Here is a 24436-nt window from a genome sequence, read left to right on the forward strand (position 1 = left end):
CAGTGTTTTCGGCTTTACCTATGATTTCTGGTTCTTCTGGTTCTGTTAGTCAGCATTCTTGTGATGTGTGTTTTAAAGCTAAACAAACTCGTGAAGTCTTTCATGACAGCATTAATAAAACTGTTGACTGTTTCTCCCTTATATACTGCGATGTTTGGGGTCCTTATAGAGTTCCTTCTACATGTGGAGCTGTCTATTTTCTGACAATTGTTGATGACTTCTCCCGTTCAGTTTGGACGTATCTCATGTTAGCAAAGTCTGAAGTTCGTTCTGTTCTTACAAACTTCCTCACATACACCGAAAAACAATTTGGAAAGAGTGTGAAAATAGTTCGAAGTGACAATGGAACCGAATTCATGTGCCTCTCTTCTCTTTTCCGCGAACGTGGCATCGTTCATCAGACATCATGTGTGGGAACTCCACAGCAAAATGGACGAGTGGAGCGCAAACATAGGCATATCCTCAATCTGTCTCGCGCCTTGCTGTTTCAAGCGAGTCTACCTATCAAGTTTTGGGGGGAGGCAGTCCTCACTGCGGCCTACTTGATCAATAGGACACCAACCAATATACACAAAGGACGATCGCCGTACGAGTTGCTTCACGGAGTGAAACCTGATTATGGTCATCTCCGCGTTTTTGGCTCTGCATGCTACACTCATCGAGCTTCACGAGACAAGGATAAGTTTGGACCTCGCAGTCGCCTTGGTATATTTATGGGGTATCCTTTCGGCAAAAAGGGTTGGAGAGTTTATGATGCTGATAATGATGAGTTTATCATCTCTCGGGACGTTGTCTTTCGTGAGGACGTCTTCCCTTACGCTAAGATATTGCCTTCGCCAACATTACTTCCTTCACAAGTCATTACCGTTGATGAAGATTGGGAGATTCCGGTGACGGCTGTCGAAGACAGGGGGAGCTCTGTTTCTTCTTCATTGCTTGTACCAGACGTTACAGAAGGTCCCAGTGCAGTGACTACTGAAACTGTTGCTCACACACCACCTGCAGTTGACGTTACTGATCTGTCTCAGCCTGAGGTACAGGAGAATATTATACCACCTCCACTGTCCGTCACGTCACAAACAGAACATAATGTCACACCAGAACCAGAGCCGGCTGCTCCCTCAGGACGAGGACAGCGCGAACGCACTCCGTCTGTGCGACTTACTGACTATGTCACATACAACACTATGGCTGCAAATACCCCTCACGCTCCATGCTCTTCATCCTCCACATCAAAGCCTTTGCAAGCGGTTCAAGGTACGTCGCAATATCCCTTATCTCAGTTTATAGCTGATGCTGACTTTTCCTCAGGACATCAAGCTTACATGGCTGCCATAACGGCTGGAGTTGAGCCAAAACACTTTAAAGAAGCTATTGGTCAAAAGATTTGGGACGATGCGATGTATGTTGAAGTCGATGCCTTGGAGGAACAAGGTACATGGGACATCACAGATCTCCCTCTCGGCAAAGAGGCTATTGATAGTCAATGGGTTTATAAAATAAAATATAATCCTGATGGAACGATTCTGCGTCACAAAGCTCGAGTGGTTGGTAATGGGCGCAAGCAGGTCGCGGGGAAGGATTATAATGAAACCTTCGCCCCAGTGGTGAAGATGACTACCATTTTTTCTTTACTTCGCATTGCTGCTGCTAAACAGTGGGAGATTTATCAAATGGACGTTAACAACGCATTTCTCCATGGTGAATTAGAGGAGGAGGTCTATATGAAATTACCACCGTGGTTTCGTCACACACATCCTGGCAAGGTCTGTCGTTTGAAGAAGTCCTTATATGGCCTTAAACAAGCGCCTAGGTGTTGGTTCAAAAAGCTCTCAGATGCTTTGTTCAGGTTTGGTTTCACACAAGCCTATGATGACTATTCCTTGTTTTCATATACGAAGAAGGGACTGGAGATTCGAGTCCTTATATATGTGGATGATCTTTTGATTTGTGGGAATGATGCGTATATGATACAGAAGTTCAAAGATTATCTTGGTCGTTGTTTCTCAATGAAGGATCTAGGCAAACTACGATACTTCTTGGGGATTGAGGTTAGTCGTGGACCAAATGGCATCTTTCTTTCTCAACGAAAATACGCGTTGGATATTGTTTCGGATACAGAGAATCTCAGTGAAGCGCCAGCTTTAACGCCGCTAGAATAGAATCATCGTCTTGCTACTGTGTACAGTCCAGCGTTTGATGATCCACAAAAGTATCGTCGACTTGTGGGACGTTTGATTTATCTTATGCATACACGTCCAGAACTTAGCTATGCGGTTCATATCTTGACACAATTTATGAAGAAACCAAAGCAAGCTCACTGGGATGCTGCTACACGAGTTGTTCGTTTCTTGAGAGGCACGGTTGGGTATGGTGTCTTTCTCTCATCTGATACGGACCTTACATTGACAGTCTACTGTGATTCAGATTGGTCTTTGTGCCCCATTACGCGACGTTCCCTGAGCGCTTTTGTTGTCATGCTCGGTGGTTCGCCGATATCTTGGAAGACCAAGAAGCAGCGCACAGTTTCACATTCTTCCGCTGAGCCGAGTACAGGTCGATGGCCACTGCATTAAGAGAAATCAAATGGCTTCGCAAATTGTTAACAGAATTGGGAGTCAAACAACAAGAACCTACACGCTTCTTCTGTGATAGTCAAGCGGCCATCTATATTGCTGCTAATCCGGTCTTTCATGAACGCACGAAACATATCAAAAATGATTGTCATTCGGTCAGGGATGCGGTTCGTGATGGCATTATTGTTACTAAACACATCACGACAGATACGCAGATCGCTGATGTCTTAACAAAAGCTCTAGGCAGGGCTCAGTTCCATACGTTAGCATCCAAGTTGGGTGTCACTCCTTTGGACCCTCTAACTTGAGGGGGAGTATTGTGGGAGTTATCTTAAGTTAGATAAACATAAAGTTTGTTAACGATATATTCTGTAAATCTCCTGAGATGTAGGAGATAGGATACGCTTCACGTATGTATAAATATGAGTTGCCTGTGAGCTTAAGAAACAAGCAAGTTTGATAACCATTCGTGACTGCTTACTGAGCTGTCCGGCAACGCGAAATCAAGCATGCTCACTGCTTCAGTTATACTTCTGGTTCATCAATCCCTACAGTTAGCAGCTGTCTCTTGAGTAATTTCTTTTAATCTCTGTTTCTCTCCCCCTGTAATCTCTATGCTGTTTTCTTCGAATAAGTTGCTTGTGCAACAATTCTGTAAAAAAACTTGAAAAACTTTGGTATGAATCTTATAACATTTACACCAAAAAAAAACGGTTAGTGTAAATCTACTTTTAAAAAGAAAAATTGAAAAAAAAAGACATTTTCAACTTGAGTTTGTCGATCTAAAACTTTATCTACGTTTTTTTGTTTCATTAGGATTTTAATTTCTGTAAATACCATTATACGCTTAAATTAATCTAAATTAAATCTAATTAAATATATTTAGATATTTTAATTAGATATTTTAATACAATTTTGTAAAGTAGAAAAAGAAGAAGAGGGAGGCGATGGCGACAGCAATACGAGGGTTTTGAGATGCCGATTGATTGAAGGAAATATGGGGATGTAAAGGTGGTACATGCGTTTTTTCTAGCGTTTTTCTTCATGTGGGGAGGTTCATGATACTTTATCACTCTCAGTTTGGAAATTTGGTGGAATACCAATCGAAGGGGATTCGAAGACATCAAGTTTATGATCTATGGGAGTTATGGTAGGATATACAGAAGTAATGATGGGATTGAGGGATCATATGGATTCTTAATTGATGGTTATGGTTCCTCAAGTGGTTTTTCATAAGTGGTTGCAGGGGAAAACGAGAGGCTTTAGAGATGTTTATTAGGTGTATAATTATAAGCGGTTATTGGCTTTCTAGGGAGTAGGAATATTTTAAAGTAAAACAATACTCTTGTTTGGATAATAAAATTACTAACAGAGAGTTAAGGTTTATACAAAACTTGCATGTCTGGGCTTTTACTTTCTGTGGATTAAGAGTATTGGTATATAGTTGCTTTTCACATAAACTGGAAGTGGATAGAAGGTACGAAAGGTGTAAAGTGATTCAAGAGTGTTCGTTTTTTTATAAAAGCTTATGTATGCGGGTCTATTGGGGGAGGGGTAAGAAATGGAGAAGACCCACCCATCGTGAGTCTACAATCATGTTTGGTATCAAGGATCAAATTCAAACTGATGCTACAGGGGCTGAGAGGAATCAATGTATAAGGTTCAATCAACACAGTATAAGATTTGGACACATGTGGGCTATCAGGTATGAGATCTCTTCAAATCTCAGTGATTATTTGTTTGGATGTAAAGCGGCAAGGTGGAGGTTTGCACTACAATCATATCGACGAACATGGTGTCACACCGGGTTTCTCATGCTTGATGGCTTTATGGAGCTGGTGCCTTTGGAGAAAGTGGTCGTCATGCTGGTAGTTGGTGTTATCAATGTCTTTTGTCATTTCTTTGATACTAAGGATGACCTAGAGTCACTTTTGTGGTTGCAATTTTGCTTGATAAGGTGGAGTTTACTGGTTCCTTTTTTTTTTTAATTTTCAATGAGCTCTATGAGCACTTGTTATTTTATTTTTTTCATTATTTTCACTGTTTGCTTGTATTACTCATGTGGTGTATAAGAAAAGATTGCTTCATGCAATTGAAATGAATAATATGATTTGCTTTGGCTACTGGTTTCTACGGTCTTATATCATCAAGGGTTTGTCTCTGTTATGAATTATGTACTTTGTGCCAGATGTGAAGCACCCGAGGAATCAATAAATCATGCGTTCTTTGAATGACCACCGGTGTTTAAGGAATCCTTGTTCTTCATCGGTGTTTATACAATTGATTCGGTCAAAAAATCGGGAGAATTTTTGCTTGGTGTTATTTAGATAAAAATGGACAGCCAAATCCTAAATCTATCATGTTTATGTGCTAGTAGTAAAGAAATTGAGTTCAAACGGAACAAATGACTCAAAAACAATGAATTTTACTGAGGAAAAAACATGGCAGTCGTAGGTATTAGGGTTGCAAGAAGATTTGGCCGAAGAAGGAGACAAATAAAAATTACCTTTTACCCTTCATTCAAAAAAAAAAAAAAACATAAAAATACACTGAGTATGTTCGAACCCGTGACTTCCTTCTCATACAAGCCAAACCACTAGACCACAATAACATATGCGATATGTTTACGAAACATAATATGAAAGTTTGTAGGAGAGAAAAACATGGGAAAAAAAAATAATATGCGAGATTTAAGGTATATTTTATATAGATTTAGGAAAGATATTAATCAAAAATGGAAACATGGAAATTTCCATATTTTCGTGATTTGGCTATAATGTGTATCCTACATTGTGTAAAACACTGGAGAATGGGAGGAAAATATATTCTTCCCTATGTGTAATATAAGGTAAATGACAGAACATGGTATAACAAATAAACATGAAAAGGTAAATCGTAGACTTGTGGTTATAAGTTATAATCAAGCTACATGTATACTAACAACATGTTGTTAGAATATAACCTAACAAATTCTAGTTAAGATAGAATATAAGAAAATTTTTTTTGCGTTATATACTCAGGTTAGATCTATGTATAATACTTAGTATCCGATTTCTATACTATGTAGATGACCAGAATGAGTATTCTATCTTCAGGTACGACATAAAATAAAATATGATTCCACTATTTTTTTCAAAGAAAATTAAATATATAAATAGTCATACTTATGTTTCCAATAATTTTCATATTTTCATATTTTTTTATATTTTTAAATTTTAGTTTACTATTTTTTCATGACAAAAAGGTAAAACCTCTCCAAAATGACCAAAAATATCAAAAGTCCTAAAAAGACAAACAAATATTCAAAGTGTCCATTTTTTTCAATTCTCGCTTTTTTTAAAACACAAGAACTTGATTCTTGTTACGAATTAGTAATCATCGGCTTAAGTTGGGCTGTTTCTTTTGTATTGCTTTTGATTGATTATTTATGGTTATGAAAATGTAATATATGGTTATCTGATTTCTCTCTGCTCTCTCATTTAAAGCAGAATCTTAAGTTTGGTGAAAATTCAGTTAGGTATAAACTAGGTGTGGGCTAATATATATTCTTAATATTATTTTATTTATTTTATGCTAATGTATTTAATTAGATATAAATATTTTTTTGTGTGTTTTCGGTCTTTATTAACCAAATCTCAATTGCTTACTGTGTAGAAATATTTTTCTTATTGTTTATACATGATTCTTTTATCTGGAAATTGAATCCCAAGTTTTTTTAATATTAAAGAGTGTAGTTTTACAATTTTTAGCTTAAGTGTAAGCGTACTCAATATGAAAGAATAAATCTTTAATTTAGCAGTACAGTTCTTGGCCATGTAGAACTATGCAGATAACTTGAATAAAATTCAATAATATATATCACTGTAATTTTCAGGATTGGTTTAAAGAAATAAGATACTTCATACCAAGAATGTGCATGTTAAACATGTATCACTAAATATTAAAAAATTAAATAAGCCTCATGTCATAAAAACAAAACAATATTAAATTAAATTCTGAATAAAATTTACATTGTGTCACAATAGTAATTAATTCTAACTTAGTTAAACATTTTCCTGTTGCAATGATATATTTTAAAGGTTCAACATTCACAACTTCGCCAATAATATCTAAACACACAAAAAATTAGAAAGAATAACTTGTGAACAAACATATCATAAATTGAATACATCAATTAAAACAAAATATGATATAGAAAATTCACCAACTAAACATTCCTTTTCATATTGACGTCCCAATATTTCTTTAAATTCCATGAAATAATTATTTTTTAACTCTTTTGAAAAATCATCACAAGGTATGATTTTGGTTGTTCTATAAAAATTTATCTTAAAAAGCAGAGGAGGAGTTTTATATTTTATGGTCTAATCACCGAAAGTGAAATTACGCAGAATAAAATAATCTCCTTGACATAACTTAGATCGGAAATTACCAAAAGACAAGTCGCCAAAAGAACATTTATCAATAGAAGCATGAGTCCCTAGTTCCCTAAATAATAAATTTCGAAATAATTGACTAACACCAAATCGTATAATTAATGTGAATCAATAATGAAATAAATTAATATTTACGATAATATTAACCAACACCAATTCAGTTGAAACAAATTTTGATTTTTTCATGATTCTAAAGTATCAACCTTTACTCTAATTTTATAGCAATATTTAGCCGACTCAATATCTCCAATAAGAAAAAGTGAAACATGTTTCTTTTTCCAAAAGACAACGTTTGAAGTGTTTCATATTATTTAAAGATGAAATTTTGTAAATTTTGTGTGTATTTCCCATCAAACGTATGATGAGAATATATAGAATCATAGCATAGAGTCGGCAAATTATAATAATAGATTATTAAAATGGATACTAAGATAAAGTCGGCATCATAATTCTACGTATTATCATTTACATACTTCTATAACTATAATACGACCTAGACTAAGATAAATATCACTTACACATTCTATACTATCATTAAGCTATAAACTATATTAAAAGATAGATTATGTTCCACATTTAGTAATGAATATGATTTAAAATTATCCAGTAACAAATATGATTTTAAAATAGAATAATAAGAATTGATCATAACTCGTCAAAGTTACAATTTTTTAAAAAAAAAATATGTATCTAATTACAAATCTTGAAATAGTTCTATTATTTAAATTAATAAATTAATGTCTCAGTTAAAAACTAATAATTAATTAATGAATAGCTAAAACCTAATAAAACATAACAAATTAGCAAAATTAACTTAAATCATGGAGAACATGACAAATAAGAAAAAATTAAAATAATTATATATCTAGTTACAAAATGTATAGTTATAACATTTAAATTAATAAATTAATGACCTCAGCTAAAAACTAATAATAAATTAATGATTAAGCTAAAACCTAATAAAAACATGATAAATAAGCAAAATCAAAATAATTATATATCTAATTACATATTTTATAGTTGTATTATTTAAATTAATAAATTATTGACTCAGCTAAAAACTATTAATAAAACTATTTATAAATTAATGACTCAGCTTAAACCTAATTAAAATATGAAAAATAAGCAAAATTACCTAAAATCATGGAAATTATGACAAATAAGCTAAATCACTTAAAAACTATTTATAGATAATGACTCCTTAAACCTAATTAAAACATGACAAATAAGCAAAATTACATAAAATCATGGAAATCATGACAAATAAGCTAAATCACTTCATAAATAATAGTATAGATTGTTTCGGTTAATGTTTGGTTTTAAAATAATTACATTACATATATTTTGTAAACAACGCTAAATCATCACCAAGAAACTAAATATATATGTACTATTATTTAAAAAGTAATTTCCAGATGTCTCATTTTCCATAATTATAGTATAAATCATTAGTCCAATTGATTTATATCATAAAAGTTATTTAATATATATTTATTTATCATAATATTTAAGATAATTAATTAATCTATCTATCTATACTAATTATTTGAGAAGTGATTTTGCTTATTTGTCATTTTCTCCATAATTTTAGGATAAATCATTAGTTCAATTAATTTATATCATAAAATTTATTTAATATATATTTTTTATCATAATATTTAAGATAATTAATTAATAAACAGATATTGACAAATTCTACCATCTAAACATACAATTATTTAAAATATTGTTTCAGTATATACATTTATGATTGTATTTGGGGTTATTATTAACAATAGATATTAACAATTTTTACTGATAATATCATAATTAGGTTTATCTTATATTTAGTTTATGATTTTAATGGTCAATATTATAGTCATGTTTTATTATTATGATCTTTGGGGCTATTAATTAATAAAAATATATTAACAATAGATATTAACAAATTCTACTGATAATATCATAATTAGATTTATGTTATATATATATATAGTTTATGAACTTTTTTTGTTTATTGGACCGAAAAATTTATGTATCATCACTAATAACGACTTTTTAATTATAAAATAGCAAACTATCAAGACATATCGAGTATTTAATATTAATGTATATTGATAATTATGTTAGACCACCCGCAACACGGGATGTTAACAGAATCCTTAGCATTAATCCTTAAGCTAAAGGGATTTAAAAAATATTAAAAAAATCCGGCAAGCTAAGAAAGAGTCCTTAATTAAGGAGATTAAGGAAGTCCTTAATGTGCTGGCAATACGGGATTAGTTCGGGTTAAGGGTTGTGTTTTGTAAGGGGGGAGAAAAATCTATCATTATCGCGACCACCGGGAAAAAAAACACCCGAGGCGATAGAGAAGCGATAAGAGAGTCGATTTGCGATCGTCTTTGTTGAAGGTAAATCCGAGCTTTTTGTTCATTTTTTTTCCTTCTCGAGTTGATGCATGCTGATTTCATCAGTTTTAAGGGTTCGATTGTGGGGTTCAAATAGATTTAGGGTTTCAAATCGAATTGGGGATTTAAATCGAATTAGGGTTTTCGTCTGGGTTTGCTATTTTTTTTTTCCGATTCGCTTGTTTGTTGTTATCGTCGCAATTAAAGGTTCGGGATTGAGTTCAAAATCGATTAAGGGTTTTCGTCTGGATTTGATAAATTTTTTTTTGAATGAAATTCGTCTGGGTTTGATTATTTGTGGATTTAGAATCGCTTATATGTTTGCAATGGTTACAATCCAGTGAATCTAAAAATTTTTCTTCTTGCAGGTTCTGAAATGGAGGAAGAACAGTGAGATATGAAAGCACACAAAGCATACTACGACATGCTTGATTTCGTTCCAAATGCGCAACAGGGGATTCCCAAACTGTTCCCCTGTGGATCAATCACGAAGGAATTCGTAGATGAAGAGGATATTTAATTTATCTGCAAAGACTACCTGGTGTGAAGTGTTCTAAACATATATTTAATTTATATGCGATTATCGATCTTGTTCTTCCATATTTATTTTCTGTTTGACAAATCTTATTTTGTTTTGGCAGAATGACGGGCTGCATTTCAGGCAACCATGAGTTATAGGTGTGCAAGAAGAGGTTAAGAGGCTTAAAGTACGGATTCACGAGCATGAGAACCTTCTGAGAGAGTGTGAGGCACTTAAGGTGAGTTTATATGTTATCAGTATCATAAATTGATAGTTGTTTGTACTATCTTTCTAACCTATTGTTTGGTTTGTCTGATGTCTGTCCAGGTACAGGTGAGAATGCTGGTAAAGCGTGTGTCTGAACTTGAGAGAGTCCTGTGAGGTTAGTGTATAAACTTACCCGTCTTCTTTTCCTTGTTAGAACTCTTTAACTCTCTAGTTAAAACTTAGCAGTTTGAATTGAAACGGATAGGACTGTCAGTAACTTTGTAGTTTGAAAAAAATTACTTTGCAGTTGTACTTTCGAACTTTGTAGTTATAAATGCACACTAAACCACCATTAAATTGACCCTAACTGCATCTTGCAAACTAAAACTTCATTAAATTGTCTCTAGCTGTTCTGATATGACAGTTTTCTATTAGGATTCAATGTAGAATCCCTTATTTAATCCTCTCCGTTTCTAGTAGAGAATCACAAAGACTTCTTCCTAAATGGCAAGCTCCTCTAGTTTTGTTAACCTCTTAGCGAGCCAAGAGTCAGTTGACCTTGACTCATTAGAAACTCCTTTGTTTAGTAGCCAATGTCCTGAAGAGTCTAGTGTCAAAGGGAGGCGAAAGTGGTCTGTCAAGGAGGATATAATCCTCATTGGTGCTTGGCTCAACACCAGCAAAGATTCAATAGTGAGTAATGAACAAAAATGTGGTGCCTTCTGGAAGAGGATTGTAGAGTACTACAACTCCAGTCCTCTCCTGGTTGGGACAGTGCCAAGAAAACTAGGGCAATGCAAGCAAAGATGGGCTAGGATAAATGATTTGGTCTGTAAGTTTGCTTGCTGCTACGACATGGCACTGAGGGAGCAGAGAAGCGTGCAAAATGACAACGATGTGATGAAGGCTGCCTTGGATATCTTCTACAGTGACCAGAACATGAAGTTCAACTTGGAACATGCGTGGAGGGAGCTTAGGCATGATGTGAAATGGTGCTCCACCTATCTGGAGAAGGACAAGGATAAGCGCAATCTAGTGGATTCTCCAGTGCCAGAGCCAGAAGAGAGACCAATAGGGGTTAAGGCTGCTAAGGCTGCGGGCAAGAGGAAAAAAACTGGAAAAGATGAAGAATTGGCGAAGCTAGAAGGACTGTTGGAGATGAAAAAGCAAATCTCAAAGCAAGGTTTGCTAGAAAGTTTGCTTGCAAAGCCCGAGCCACTCTCTGAGATGGAATTAGCTCTCAAAATGAAACTTTTGTCTGAAATGTTGTCATGATTGATGGTTTGTTAGCTTTAGTGATGTTTGCATTAGAAGTTTGCAACTATTTTTTACTTTACTTACTCATCTCATATTCTCTGTTTCAGGTGAAGTACAAGACCATGTGCCTGATGAAGACAAAAAATGGTGTTTCTTCCTTGTTCAGTCACGGGTAGTTTGTTTATTGTAGTTTGTATTTCCATGTGAACCAAGTCACGGGTTCTTTGTTTCTGTGTTGCTTTTGTATTTCCATGTGCACCAAGTCACGAGTTGTCTGTTTCTTTGTTGCTTTGTATTTCCAAGTTGCCTTTATAAGTCAGTTTGTAGTGTCGGCTATGAGCTATTTCCTTTGCTCTTCTTGTACTCAGAACATGTAACGCTACTTTTCAATCTTGTTATGAAATTTCTTTCCTCTTCTTCCATAGTTTGTAGTTGATCTATTCTACAATCTCTCTAACATATCACGACATTTCTTTCCTCTTCTTCCACCGTTTGAAAAGAGTCAAGACTCAACCACATATCAACATTTCTTTTTCAAGGAAGGATTGCCAAATATGGCAGATGAAGTCGATCGAAGATTAAATGCGGCTTTGGATGAGGCTATCGATGAATATTTTGAAGATACATACAACAACATCGTGGAGAACCGAACAAAGAAACAGAGCAAACGTGCATATGTCGAACGAAACCGCGAAGAGGGCCATAACCGTCTATGGAATGACTACTTCTGTGAAGATCCGACATTTTCGGCTCATTTATTCAGACGGCGTTTCCGCATAAACAAGGCAGTATTCATGCGTATTGTCGATCGCCTCTCAGAAAATGTTCCATTCTTTCAACAAAGAAGAGATGTTGTCGGAAGGTTAGGTCTATCTCCACTACAAAAGTGTACGGCAGCTCTTCGTATGCTTGCTTATGGCTGTGCGGCTGACGCCGTTGACGAATATCTCCGACTTGGTGAAAGCACATCACTTTCGTGTTTAAGCAGTTTCACAGAAGGCGTAATACAGTTATTTGGAGATGAGTATCTACGAAGACCCACTCCAGAGGATCTTTAACGACTACTCGATATTGGAGAGATACGCGGCTTTCCTGGGATGATAGGAAGCATCGACTGTATGCATTGGAAGTGAAAAAATTGCCCCACCGCTTGGAAAGGACAGTACACACGTGGATCAGGAAAGCCGACAAATGTCTTGGAGGCTGTAGCTTCACAAGATCTTTGGATATGGCACGCTTTTTTTGGTCTTCCAGGTACCTTAAACGATATTAACGTCCTCGATCGGTCGCCTGTTTTTGATGACATTTTACAAGGTCGAGCTCCAAGGGTACAGTACATGGTCAACGGACACAAGTATGATTTGGCGTACTACCTCACGGACGGCATATATCCAAAATGGTCAACATTTATCCAATCTATCTCACTCCCTCAAGGTCCTAAAGCCGAGTTATTTGCTAAATTTCAAGAAGCAACCCGAAAAGATGTGGAGCGTACTTTTGGAGTATTGCAAGCTCGATTTGCAATAGTGAAAAACCCGGCTATTTTGTGGGACAAGAGACAAATAGGGATGGTTATGCGAACATGTATCATACTGCACAATATGATAGTAGAAAATGAACGCAATGAATACACTCAGTATGATACATCTGAGTTTGAAGAAGGAGACTCGAGTAGAAGTTCACAGGTGGATATGTCATATTCTACCGACCTGCCTTCAAATCTTGGTAATATGCTTGGCGTATGGAGTCATGTTCGTGATAGGCGTATACATGAACAATTGAAATATGATTTGATTGAGAATATTTGGAACAAGTTTGGTAATGATGAAGATGTTTAATTATTGTATGTTTACATTTAATCATTCAATAAATGAAAATTTTAAATTTAAATGTTTTACAAATTTAATAATTTTCAATTTCTAAGATTCAATTCAAAAAAAAAAAAAAAAAAATTCTAAGAACTCCATAATGGATAACACCATTGGACATACAATTATGATTAGAGTCCTTAACTATTCAAAAAAAAAAATATTATTCTATTGCTAAGGACTCCAATGGTGGGTAACACCATTGGAGTTGCTCTTAAACCATGATTAACCCGGAGTTCTTAAAATGGAGTTCTTAGTGGAAGTTAAGAAACAGTTTATTAACTTCCGCTAAGAGCAGCATTAATGGGGGTGCTTAGAGGGGGGAGCTTAGCAAAAAATTAATATAATAGTGGATGAGACCCACACAAAAATTAAGCACATGTGCTTCTTCTGCCTAATTAAGCGCCGGTATTAGTCCTGTTTCGCGGGCACGTGGCGGCCCGCGATTGGTTCGTTTCTTTTTTTTTTTTTAATTAGAGAAAAAACCAAAAAATAAAAATAAAAAAATAAGCACCCCGATGGATGCTAGGGTTAACGTGCTCTAAGAAAGTTTTTTTAGAAAACATGGTGAAACGTCTGAGACTCAATGACTTACCAGATGAATTGATCTTGAAGATATTCTCAATGCTTCCGAACTTTGAAGAGAGCGTTGCAACAAATCTCATGTCAAAACAGCACGAGGATCCTTATAAACTGGTGTCGGACGTCACGTGTGAAGATGATAATGAGGAGAGTCTCGTGACTTTCATGAGATTTGTTTACGGATCTTTGTTGTCTGACGATGATCAGATCCTACAGAGATTGCATCTCAAGCTTGTCCGAAACTTTTCGGCTTCAGAAATCAGCCCTATATTTTGGGTTAATAGATCTGTAAGAAAGCTGAGATTCGACTTATCTGGTGGAACCCTAGATTTGCCGAGTTGCTTGAGTACTTGCACAACCCTAAAATCATTGATACTCCGTGATGTTAGAATCGATGTTGTTCCAGTAGGGTTTTCTTTGCCGTCTCTCAAAAGTCTGCACCTTTTGTCGGTTGACTTCTCGCACAGGGAATCTATCGCAAGTCTTTTACGAGGTTGCCCGGATCTTGAATATTTGGTTTTAAACCAAACAAGCTATGACTATTGGGAATTTGGTGAGGTTAGGTTTTGTTTGTTGTCACTAAAAAGTCTGCACCTTTTATCGGCTAGATACTATACTGGTGGTTCTCTTACACGTCTTCTACAAAGTTGTCCGGTTCTTGAATATCTGGTCGTAACCCAAACCACCGAGCGTTTTTGGAATTTTTGGGATATACCACCTGCGTCTTGTCTTTCATCAATCAAAAGTCTTCACCTTACATCTGTTAGAGTCTGGAATGATGAATCTATTGCAACGCTTTTAAAAGGGTGTGCAGCTCTTGAAGATTTGGTTATAATCCGAACCGAAGATGACAATGTGAGGATATATAATATCAGTGTGCCTACTTTGAAGAGCTTAACTATCAATAACACTAGAGAGAAACGCCTTGACGACAAGGAGAATCATGGTTTTTGGATAAATGCTCCTGCTTTGCAGACTTTGAACATTAAGGATACTGTCAGTAACTTTATAATGCTTGAGTTTATGCCAGAAGTGACTAAGGCGAATATCCAGGCTAATTGTGTCCGACCTGAGAATTTCATAGGATCTCTTACCTCAATCCAACATCTTTCTCTATGTTCTCGAACTTCCGAAGTAGGAAAACTTTGTTGGCCCAGAAATGTCCAGAATGTTTCTTCTATTTTTGGCTATTTTAGATACATACTTCATTTGCTGACTCCATATCGTAGTGGCTCTATCTTTCCCTATCTTGAACATCTAGAGCTATGTACATGTTCTCCGGGATGGGCCAATCTTCTTTCTTCTATACTCGGTGACACTCCAAGTCTTCATTCTCTCAAGCTTAAGTCAGTATGTACTATTGACTCCTTACATTTATAAGGAAGGATATACTCGAATGCATAGAGAACTAGTATTTAAACCATCTTTTTATGTTTCCACTTTTATTTTTGAACGATCTACACTTAAGAGTCTTGCGAGCTACCAAACTCTACAAGTTATCCCTAAAGTAGTTAGAAGAATGAAATTGGCAGCTAGTTATTACAAAAGACTGGACTAATGACAAACACTAACACGTGTAATGTTTTTTTTTTTGGGTCTCAGCATCATAGTGCCCCTTACAATGATCCGAAGAACTTTTGGAATGAACCAGCAGTTGTTCCAAAATGTTTATTGACGCATCTAGAGATCTTTGAATGGAGACAATATGAAAACACAGTGCAGCAGAGGATAGTGGCTGCGTACATACTAGCAAACGCTACTTATCTAAAGATAGCAACATTTTCAACAAGAAGTAGAGGCAAATATTATCGCATGGTCATGAAGTTAAGGAAGCTGAACAGAATTTCGAAGACGTGTCAATTAGTTTTTGAGTAAACTCTTTATGTGATGGTGTATGTCTCTAGAAGACCGACAATTTTCTTAGGTTTCTTCTTTCCTTTTTTTCCCTGACTCTACTTTTGATGTTTGTGTTTTTTTCCCCGTGTCTTCTTTATATTGTGAAAACAAAACAGTCTCTGATTAATGTTTGAAAAGGTGCACACTCTTTATGCATACTCAGAACAAAGATATTCGCAGAAGTAAAATCATAAAATAGATGAGACTTTTCCAAATTGTAGTAAATATGACATATTGCTATTGTAGCGTTGAGGAAAAAATTTACAGTATTTCTTGAAGAATACCAGTTGTTCAACATTATTACAAAACTTTAGTTTCTTGTTTCTTTTTCTTTTGGCATTGTCAATGGAGAAAAAGGCGCGTTGGAAGTTATTGGGGGTTTGGTTATGAAAAGCTAGTGAAATAAAAGAAGAAATTTTAAAAATAGTTATAGACGATGTCTGATATTTCATCTAAATGGGTACAAAGTCAAAGCAAAATCATGTAGAAGGGATTGAATATGGAATCGTATGTATCTTGTCGAGAATGCATGTCTTCATTCGAAAGCAATGGTTTTAAGCTGTGTGTGACTAAAGAGTTTAACCAAAAAATTCTAACCAAACACACAAATTGCATCAGAGAGATTATATAGGGAGAAGAAAAATTATGGATGCATGTAATATTTCGTTAACAAGGCTCTATTTTGAAAGCATCGTCAAATTCACTATTTATATTGCATCTTTTCAATATACGACGTATATATATATGCTAACGTAATAATTTATTTTTTGAAAGATTTGTATACTGACTTTGTAATCTTATTTTGTTATTAATGAAACCATTTGTTGAAAAATACTTTTTGAAAATTTTGATATTTAAAAAAAATATTTAAGTGATGTTGATTTTGCCAATTTTTGTTGGTGTTTTTAAATTATGTGTGAACACTATCAATAGAAATACCTCTTATAATAAAAATTAGGAAAAATTGTCGACTCACAACTTGATTTCAAATGCAAAAGTAAACTCAAACTTGAATCAAATGCAAAAGTAACTTAAAAGACTATTGAAATTACAACCAGCTCCTTGTGAACAAACAAAAAAACCGAATTTTTTTTACGTTTCTAACCCTCGTAAGTCGTCTAGTCTAGTTTTACTTAGAAATAATTTAAAATTTTTGTAAAAAATATTTTGATAAGTGAAAAATTGAAATCATGTAATTAACATATGTTTTAAAAGATATAAATTAAGATATAACAAAAGTTAATTGTTTTCAACATAGATGAGTGAAAGTAGTGAGTCATGATATTTTTTGGTTTAGGTTTTGCCAACATATGTTGTAGTATTGTATGTATTCTTAGGGTTAGATTTTGGAATGCATAAATGTTTTTTTGAAAACTTTAAAATTTACCTAAGTGTGTTTATTTCTGTGTATAGTAAACACTATTTAAGTATAGCTACGACTTTATAACGTGGTTAGTTAGTTAATTTAGTCAATTTAGTTTAGGGGTTAAATTTAGAGTCTGGGACGACTTACTAGTAAGTCGTCTGATGTACAGTATTCAACAGACGACTTACTAGTAAGTCGTCCAAACCGGACCGAACATTTAATTTTACAATGTACTTTTAAATCTAACCGGATTATTTACTGGCCACATATAAGGTGTTTTTTTTTAATTCACTTTTTCGCGAAATTCAGAAAACCCTAACGCCGTTTCTCTCAAAGGCGATTTCGAAGGCGATTTCCGTCGATTCTCTCTAATCCATCGTTCTCACCGCCGGTTATCTCTCCGTCATTATCACCGTCGTTCTCACCACCGTTCTCACAGCCGCTTCCTCTATTTAAGATCTGAGAGAAAACCCTAGCGCGCATTCTCTCAGAGGCGTCTCGTCGAACTCCGCCGCCGGTAAGTTATATCTCTTACTGTCGAGTGATTGATTGAGGAAAAGATGAACATAAAACGTCGTCTCTATCAATTTATACACTCGTTTTTTTTTCACGTCTATTTTTGCAGATATATAACCGTTGTGTCGAAAGCGACTATATCTTCTCCGAATTTTCAGGTCGGCTTTAAAATGTTCTACTGGAAGTCTTGGAAGACTTATAATTAAGTTGTCTGGAAAGTCTTCCAGCTGGAAGACTTTCCAGACGACTTAATTATAAGTCTTTCGGCTGGAAAACTTGCCAGGCGACTTAATTATAAGTCTTTCAGCTGGAAAACTTGCCATACGACTTAATTATAAGTCTTTGATTGTTTTAAGATGGTTTTCTTTGATTGTTTTGCAGGAAAAAAAATGGATACACAAGAACTCCCCCGTAGGATACATACATTAGGGGAAGAGCCCCCCGCAATGCATAGCATTTCGTATCATACTTGTTGGACGTTGCATACTGCTTTAAATAAAGCTCTTCATGATGACGAATATGAAGAGCTGAAGGAGTCAAAGTTGGAAGTTTTCATCAAGTTCCAAGAGCTGGGATTTGATTGGGCTTCAAGGCTGGTTCACTACATGCTCGGTTTCCCGCTGGACATAAAGAAGAAGTATGAGCTGTGGAGTCTCGTTGGTCCACAACCTGTGAGGTTTTCACTGTTAGAGTTTGAAAACCTCACTGGTCTAAACTGCAAGTACATCGAGGACCTTGAGAGACCTCACTGTGTTGTTACAAAGGAGTTGAATTCTTTCTGGGAGATGTTGGGAGTTCATGTCGAAGTTGGGTCATCTACTTAGGAGATAATAGCAGCATTTGAGAGATGCGAAGGGTGGTCTCGGGATGATTGCAAGCGGCTCGCATACCTTGCCATCTTCACTGGATACATTGAAGGGAGAAAGTATTCAACCCCTACACGGGTTAGTCTGGCAAGGCTAGTGATGGAGCTAGAACGGTTTGAGAATTATCCATGGGGGAGAATTGCGTTTAAGGTGCTGATGGACTCTGTAAAGGGCAGAGATATTTCGGGTTGTTACATTGTTAATAGGTTTGCGCGAGCTCTCCAGGTCTGGGTGTACACAGCTCTGCCGGAATTGAGTGCTAATTATGGTAATCATCTCCCAAACAATCCGTCTCCACCGATACTGGCTCAAGGGTCGCAAAGGACGCATACAGCTTAAAGAGGCTATCCTCAGTCAGGTATTTACTTCAATCTGGACGACTTCGCAGAAAACTTATAATTAAGTCGTCTGTTAAGCCTTCCAACTGGACGACTTAGTAGAAGACTTATAATTAAGTCGTCTGGAAAGTTTTCCAGCTGGATGACTTAGTAGAAGACTTATAATTAAGTCGTCTGCGAAGACTATCCTGACTACTTAATTATAAGTCTTCTACTAAGTCCTCCAGCTGGAAGACTTTCCAGGCCACTTAATTATAAGTCGTCTACTAAGTCGTCCAGCTGGAAGACTTTCCAGACGACTTAATTATAAGTCGTTTGCGAAGTCTTTTCTTTCCATCTTTCTTAATCCGTCAAATATCTAAGTTCATATCTTCTATTTACTGTAGACTAGGGTGATCAACTTTGTTCAGAAGGACATTGGTGAAATGTTTCCAAAATGGGAGTTTGATGTTGAGGATACGCCCACGGAGAACATAATTAAACTCATCTTTGTGAAGAGACCGTGGAAGTGGACCATGGATTGCTGGGAAGTCACCGGTACTTGGGTCAATACAAAGCCGGCGGTTGTGAGTCCAGCGAAGAAAAAGGTAGTGAAGGAAGACAGTCCAAGACCTCAGAAGAAAGCTCGTAAAGAGGCACATGCTGAGGCTAGTGAAGAGGGACCTGCAGAGGCTAGTGAAGAGGTTCATACAGTGGGTCGTTCAGAGGTGACTACGACTGTTGGTGGGTTGACCAAAGAGGATATTAAAACGATGTTCAAGGATATAGTTGATGCCATGAGAGAAGGGTTTGGGACGTGCCTTAAGGAGATCAAGTATCTATCGGAAAGGGTGGAAGCTGTGGAGAAGAAAGTTGGTATCACCACAAAACGGAAAGGGACATCATCTCAAAACACTACCTCTCCACCTAAACCGACGCTCGAACCCGGGGTTAGTAATGAATCCTCTCCCAACAAGAGCCAACAAGAGATTGACTAGACAAAGTCTTAGGAATAAGAACTGAAAAGTTGCATTTGCTTTGTTTCTTGTATGTCAGAACATGTGTGCTTTGTTTATAGTGTATAGATTTTGTATATGTATTTTGTTTCATGTTTGAAGACACTCATTTGTTATTATTGTTTGAAATGGATCTTTGGTTATTATTGTATAAACCCATCTTGTATATTGCAGATTGAAAGTGTTAATGAGACGAACGCGGGAAGGAAGAGCTTGCCGGAGGATAAAAGTCCAGATGTGCCCGCAGATGCTAGTTCCTCGAAAGATAAAGCTCCAGAGCCGAGCCTTATTCTATTGGACAAAAATCAACCTACTGTTTCGGATTTACAGAAGGAGGATGCTAGATATCAGGAAAAGAGGGATGTTGCTTTGGCACTTTGCCGTGCAAAGAGTGATTGAACAAGGAAACTTGCTGCCTCACAGCAATCTCCTTATACGGCCAAAGTGATCATTCCAAACAAAAAGCTTTATCCAGGCTATAATCCTTTTGCACCAATTGACAAGAAGAAGTTGAAGGAGCTCGCTGATTGGTTGAAAACTTGTCCGTAAGTGTTTGCTTTTCCCATAATAGCTTGCTTTAGTCTACAAAACCTGATTGTTTTTCAACATTTTGTGTTTGCAGTCATTATAGAACACCTCTCGATAAAAAACCACGTACAAGTAGAACTTGGTGGTATCACATCCTCCGGACCTCCTTAGAGTGGCTGGAGGACTGTGTAAGTCTTCTCTATGACTTAGATGACTTACTGATAAGTCTTCTTTGTAGACGACTTAATTCGTCTACGAATTACTTGTAAGTCGTCTGGTAAGTCTTCTACGTAGACGACTTACCAGTAATTCGTCTGATATCTTCTGACTTGTACCCTATTTTATATGCAGCATATTGATGCTTGGATTAATGTGCTGAGGAAGAGGTACGACGCTAACCCACAATATTTCATGAGCGAAAGAATGTGCTTCCTTGATCATCTCTTTGCTCAGCAATGGAGATTCAACTACAAGGATTTTAAGGACTCGGTGCCCGATCAGAATGGTTTAGGAAGAAGACTCCCTGGTGGGGCGTGGAATTATTATGCAGGCACTATACCATCATTTTTCCAATCGAACAAGGTTTGGGGGACGGATATTGATGATGTCTATGCGCCAGTGAACTACACCGACAATCATTGGATTGCTATGGGGATATCGATCCCTAAGAGACACATAGTCGTCTGGGACAGCATTTGTTCCAGTATCTCCCCAGAAAAACTTGATGTGGTAATGGAGCCTTTTCTCTACATGGTCCTTTATCTGCTTGTTGAGTGCGCTTACTCAGACGAACAACATGCCCAATACAGTCTGGAGCCATTGACATATGAGAGACTGACCAATATACCTCAGGCCCGAGCTGATGATTGTCGCGTGTACGCTCTAAAGTACATTGAATGTCATGCTCTTGGGATGCCATTTAGTAAAAAAGACTTTGCTAAGCCCAACGGGAAGACTATGAGGGATAAGATGGCGGTGGATATATTTAAAGAGCTTCCTGACGCGCATGAGTTCGAAAACAAGGACAATGATGCCAACCTGGGTGCGTATGAGGGGTGATAAACAGGCTACGTTAGATTATTTTGTATGATAGATTAGGCTGATGTGTGTATTTGAACTTGATTATTTTGCAACATATCTTCTGTGCAGAAGACTTACAGTTAAGTTGTCTGGAATGTTGGACGACTTAACTATAAGTAGTCTGGAAAGTCTTCTGTGCAGTGACCTTTTAGAACCTTTCGGATAATATAAAGGACAAGACCTTCTTAAATTTGTTTGGTAGTGCAATTTGACAAAGAAGTTGACACAGATAAGTTCATAACACAAATTTTTAATACGTAGACTAAACACTGGACGACTAACTTGAAGGTCTTCTGGAAGAATAAACACTGGACGACTAACTTGAAGGTCTTCTGGAAGAAAAAACTCTGGACGCTTAACTGGACGACATTCTGGACGACTTACTTGAAGGTCTTCTGGAAGACTAAACACTGGACGACTAACTTGAAGGTCTTCTGGAAGAAAACATTCTGGACAACTAACTTTAAGTGCTTCTGGACGACTTACTTGAAGGTCTTCTGGAAGACTAAACACTGGACGACTAACTTGAAGGTCTTCTGGTAGAAAAAACCTTGGACGACTAACGGACGACCTTTGGGATAACTTACTTGAAGGTCGTCCACGTCATTTCTTACATTGTGGTTTCGTATGGCCAGTTTTCTTGCATTTTGAGCATCTATAAACCCTGTGTTGCTTCCGGGGTTTGCGTTCTCTCATCCTGGATAGCTCCAACCAAGATTGCCATCTTGATTTCTTCATTCTTCCTGGACCACGCTTTACATCCGGAGGAAAGCATGTGCATTCCTCAACTTGTTGTCCAACACAAGGATATATATTCTCTGAGTATCCTGTAAACAGAAAATTCTTTGAGTACACTGGACATACAAGTGTGGAGATATGCAAACCAGCAGATGTTCCAGCAGCTATAGCATGAGAGCAAGGTATTTTCTCCACTGCATAGACACCACAATCACACTTTCCATGTTCCAAATTGATGTTAGGAGTTTTCAAGGCTCCTAAGACAAATGTTGTACTATAAATGATTGTCGAACCAATTCTAAGGGATTTCAAGCACTGAGAATGCAAGTACTTACTTAATCTAAGTGCAACCGATGATTTAAAGGGTTTTCTAAACTAATGATTAATACTAATGCAGTTTCAGAATAATAAAAGCGGTAAATAAGTTGACTTTCTTAACTAAAGAAAATGAGAACTCATGGGCATATGAATTAGACCTTCGGTGATCAAGTTTCGAACTAAGGATGGCAGACGAACAATCAAACTATCAACCTTAAGCTTAGACACGATCCTAAACAAACTCTATGTCTAGATGAATGTTCATTTACTAACACTTTTCAAACAACAAATGTCTTTGGTTGAATAATATGGAAGCAATCATTACTAACAGGTCTAAGGCTATCTTAGCACTTCTAACAACAAATGTCTTTGGTCAAATATGCTAAAAGCTTAAAAGAGTTGTTTCAGGCATTTCATCGAACACCTTTTGGGTGAGAAATACCTAAAGATCAACTTTTGAGAAGCTAACTCAGAAGATGCATTATGATTACTCTACTAGCAAGGTTTTGGAATGATCTACACTAAAACATCCTAGCTCTAACCTAATCACCCTTAATCTTCCTAACCCATGAATGCAAATGGTGATTACTCACTACTCTTCATGATTCCTCTTAAACCCATTTTGGATTTCAGATTAATCATACAAAGGGATACAACAACGAATTGGAAACACAGAATTGCAATAACTAGATGAACAAAGATGATTCAAGAGATGAACTTTTCAAAAGTTTTTCTTTAGAACAAAAGATAGTCTGCCTGGTGGCTGCTAAAGGTACTTAAAACATAGGTTTTCAAAAGTAAAAACGTGCATAATGAAATGATCAAAAGGCCCTTGAGTAGAAATGAATTCGAGCAAACAGAAGGCGCGCAGCAACCTCCAGTAGTCGCTCCGAGAGGTCGCTCCAGGCTTTGGGAGCGACCTGGAGGGGTCGCTGCGAGACGTCGCTCCGGATCTCTCTTCGCGAGCGACCTCGCTGTGTCGCTCCGGTCACGTTGCTCCCAGCTGGAGCGACCTTATGGTGTCGCTCCGGAACGTTGCTGTAAGGTCGCTCTCGTGCCTCCGAGCGATGGAGACGCGAGCGACATCGAGGTGTCGCTCTGGCCAAGTCGCTCTGAAAAGGTGTCACAGCGACTTCACGGTGTCGCTCCGGTGAGGTCGCTCCCATGCACTGCTCGTCCAATGATCACCTTTATCACCTCTTTTGAGCTCCAAATGCACCCAAATGTCTCCAAGAACCCATGTGGTACTCTAATACCTGATAAAGACTCATGTATGCAAAATGCAACCTAAACATGGCTAAATCCTAGTCTATATGATCAAAATGCACATGGGTGAATGGATAAAACAGTGGAAATATGCAAGATATCACAAATCGACCACACAGTCCATTTTGCCACCTTTCACAAAGAATCGCCATCCATCAATTGGTTGTACCGTCATCGTAACCGCTATCTCCGATATCGAACAGCAAGCAAGTATTCAACACCCCGACTATGTTGAGTTGGGAGACTCAAAGCATCTTCTCTCCTTTTCCAAAACCACTTTCCTAGCTTCTCCCTTATGAACTCCAACAGGAACTGAATCAGAAATCCTCTAGCTCGCTTCAGAGCGGAATTAATAGATTCAGAGATGTTGCTTGTCTTTATGTTGTACATGTCCCCCTGACAATAAACCCTTGACCATAGGCTGACGTCGGCATTCTCCAAATATGTTGCAAGGTCCGGGTTTGCACTCCGTATCTCAGCCATGTACCGGTTAAAATCTGAAACCGTACGAGCATAAGCAGCACCTTTCACCAAGTACAAGCGATGTTTCCCTTTATATTTTTTGACAATGTTATCTTGAAGGTGATAATAACCTATTCCTCGGGTTGCCCAAGGAAACACCTTATCACACGTACTTTTAATGGCCGTGTGCCGATCGGAGACTATCACCAGAGGCTGCTCATCAGATACACAACT

The 24436-nt window shown here is 36.9% G+C and overlaps 3 protein-coding genes across 3 annotated transcripts; all 3 read left to right on the forward strand.

Moving 5' to 3' along the window:
* The first annotated feature begins 10630 nt into the window (after positions 1–10630).
* On the forward strand, positions 10631–11401 carry LOC111209534 (glutathione S-transferase T3-like). Its single transcript, XM_022709487.1, has one exon. It carries the CDS (start codon positions 10631–10633, stop codon positions 11399–11401), a length of 771 nt encoding a protein of 256 aa, XP_022565208.1.
* Positions 11402–11937: 536 nt separating this feature from the next.
* On the forward strand, positions 11938–12441 carry LOC111209535. The gene has a single exon (XM_022709488.1). It carries the CDS (start codon positions 11938–11940, stop codon positions 12439–12441), a length of 504 nt encoding a protein of 167 aa, XP_022565209.1.
* A 1304-nt stretch (positions 12442–13745) lies between these two features.
* On the forward strand, positions 13746–16952 carry LOC111210095 (putative FBD-associated F-box protein At5g56560). The gene has a single exon (XM_048768776.1). It carries the CDS (start codon positions 13774–13776, stop codon positions 15211–15213), a length of 1440 nt encoding a protein of 479 aa, XP_048624733.1. The 5' UTR covers positions 13746–13773; the 3' UTR covers positions 15214–16952.
* Positions 16953–24436: the final 7484 nt, after the last annotated feature.

The sequence above is a fragment of the Brassica napus genome, chromosome C9 (genome assembly GCF_020379485.1).
Source record: "Brassica napus cultivar Da-Ae chromosome C9, Da-Ae, whole genome shotgun sequence".
In the NCBI taxonomy this organism is placed as follows: domain Eukaryota; kingdom Viridiplantae; phylum Streptophyta; class Magnoliopsida; order Brassicales; family Brassicaceae; genus Brassica; species Brassica napus.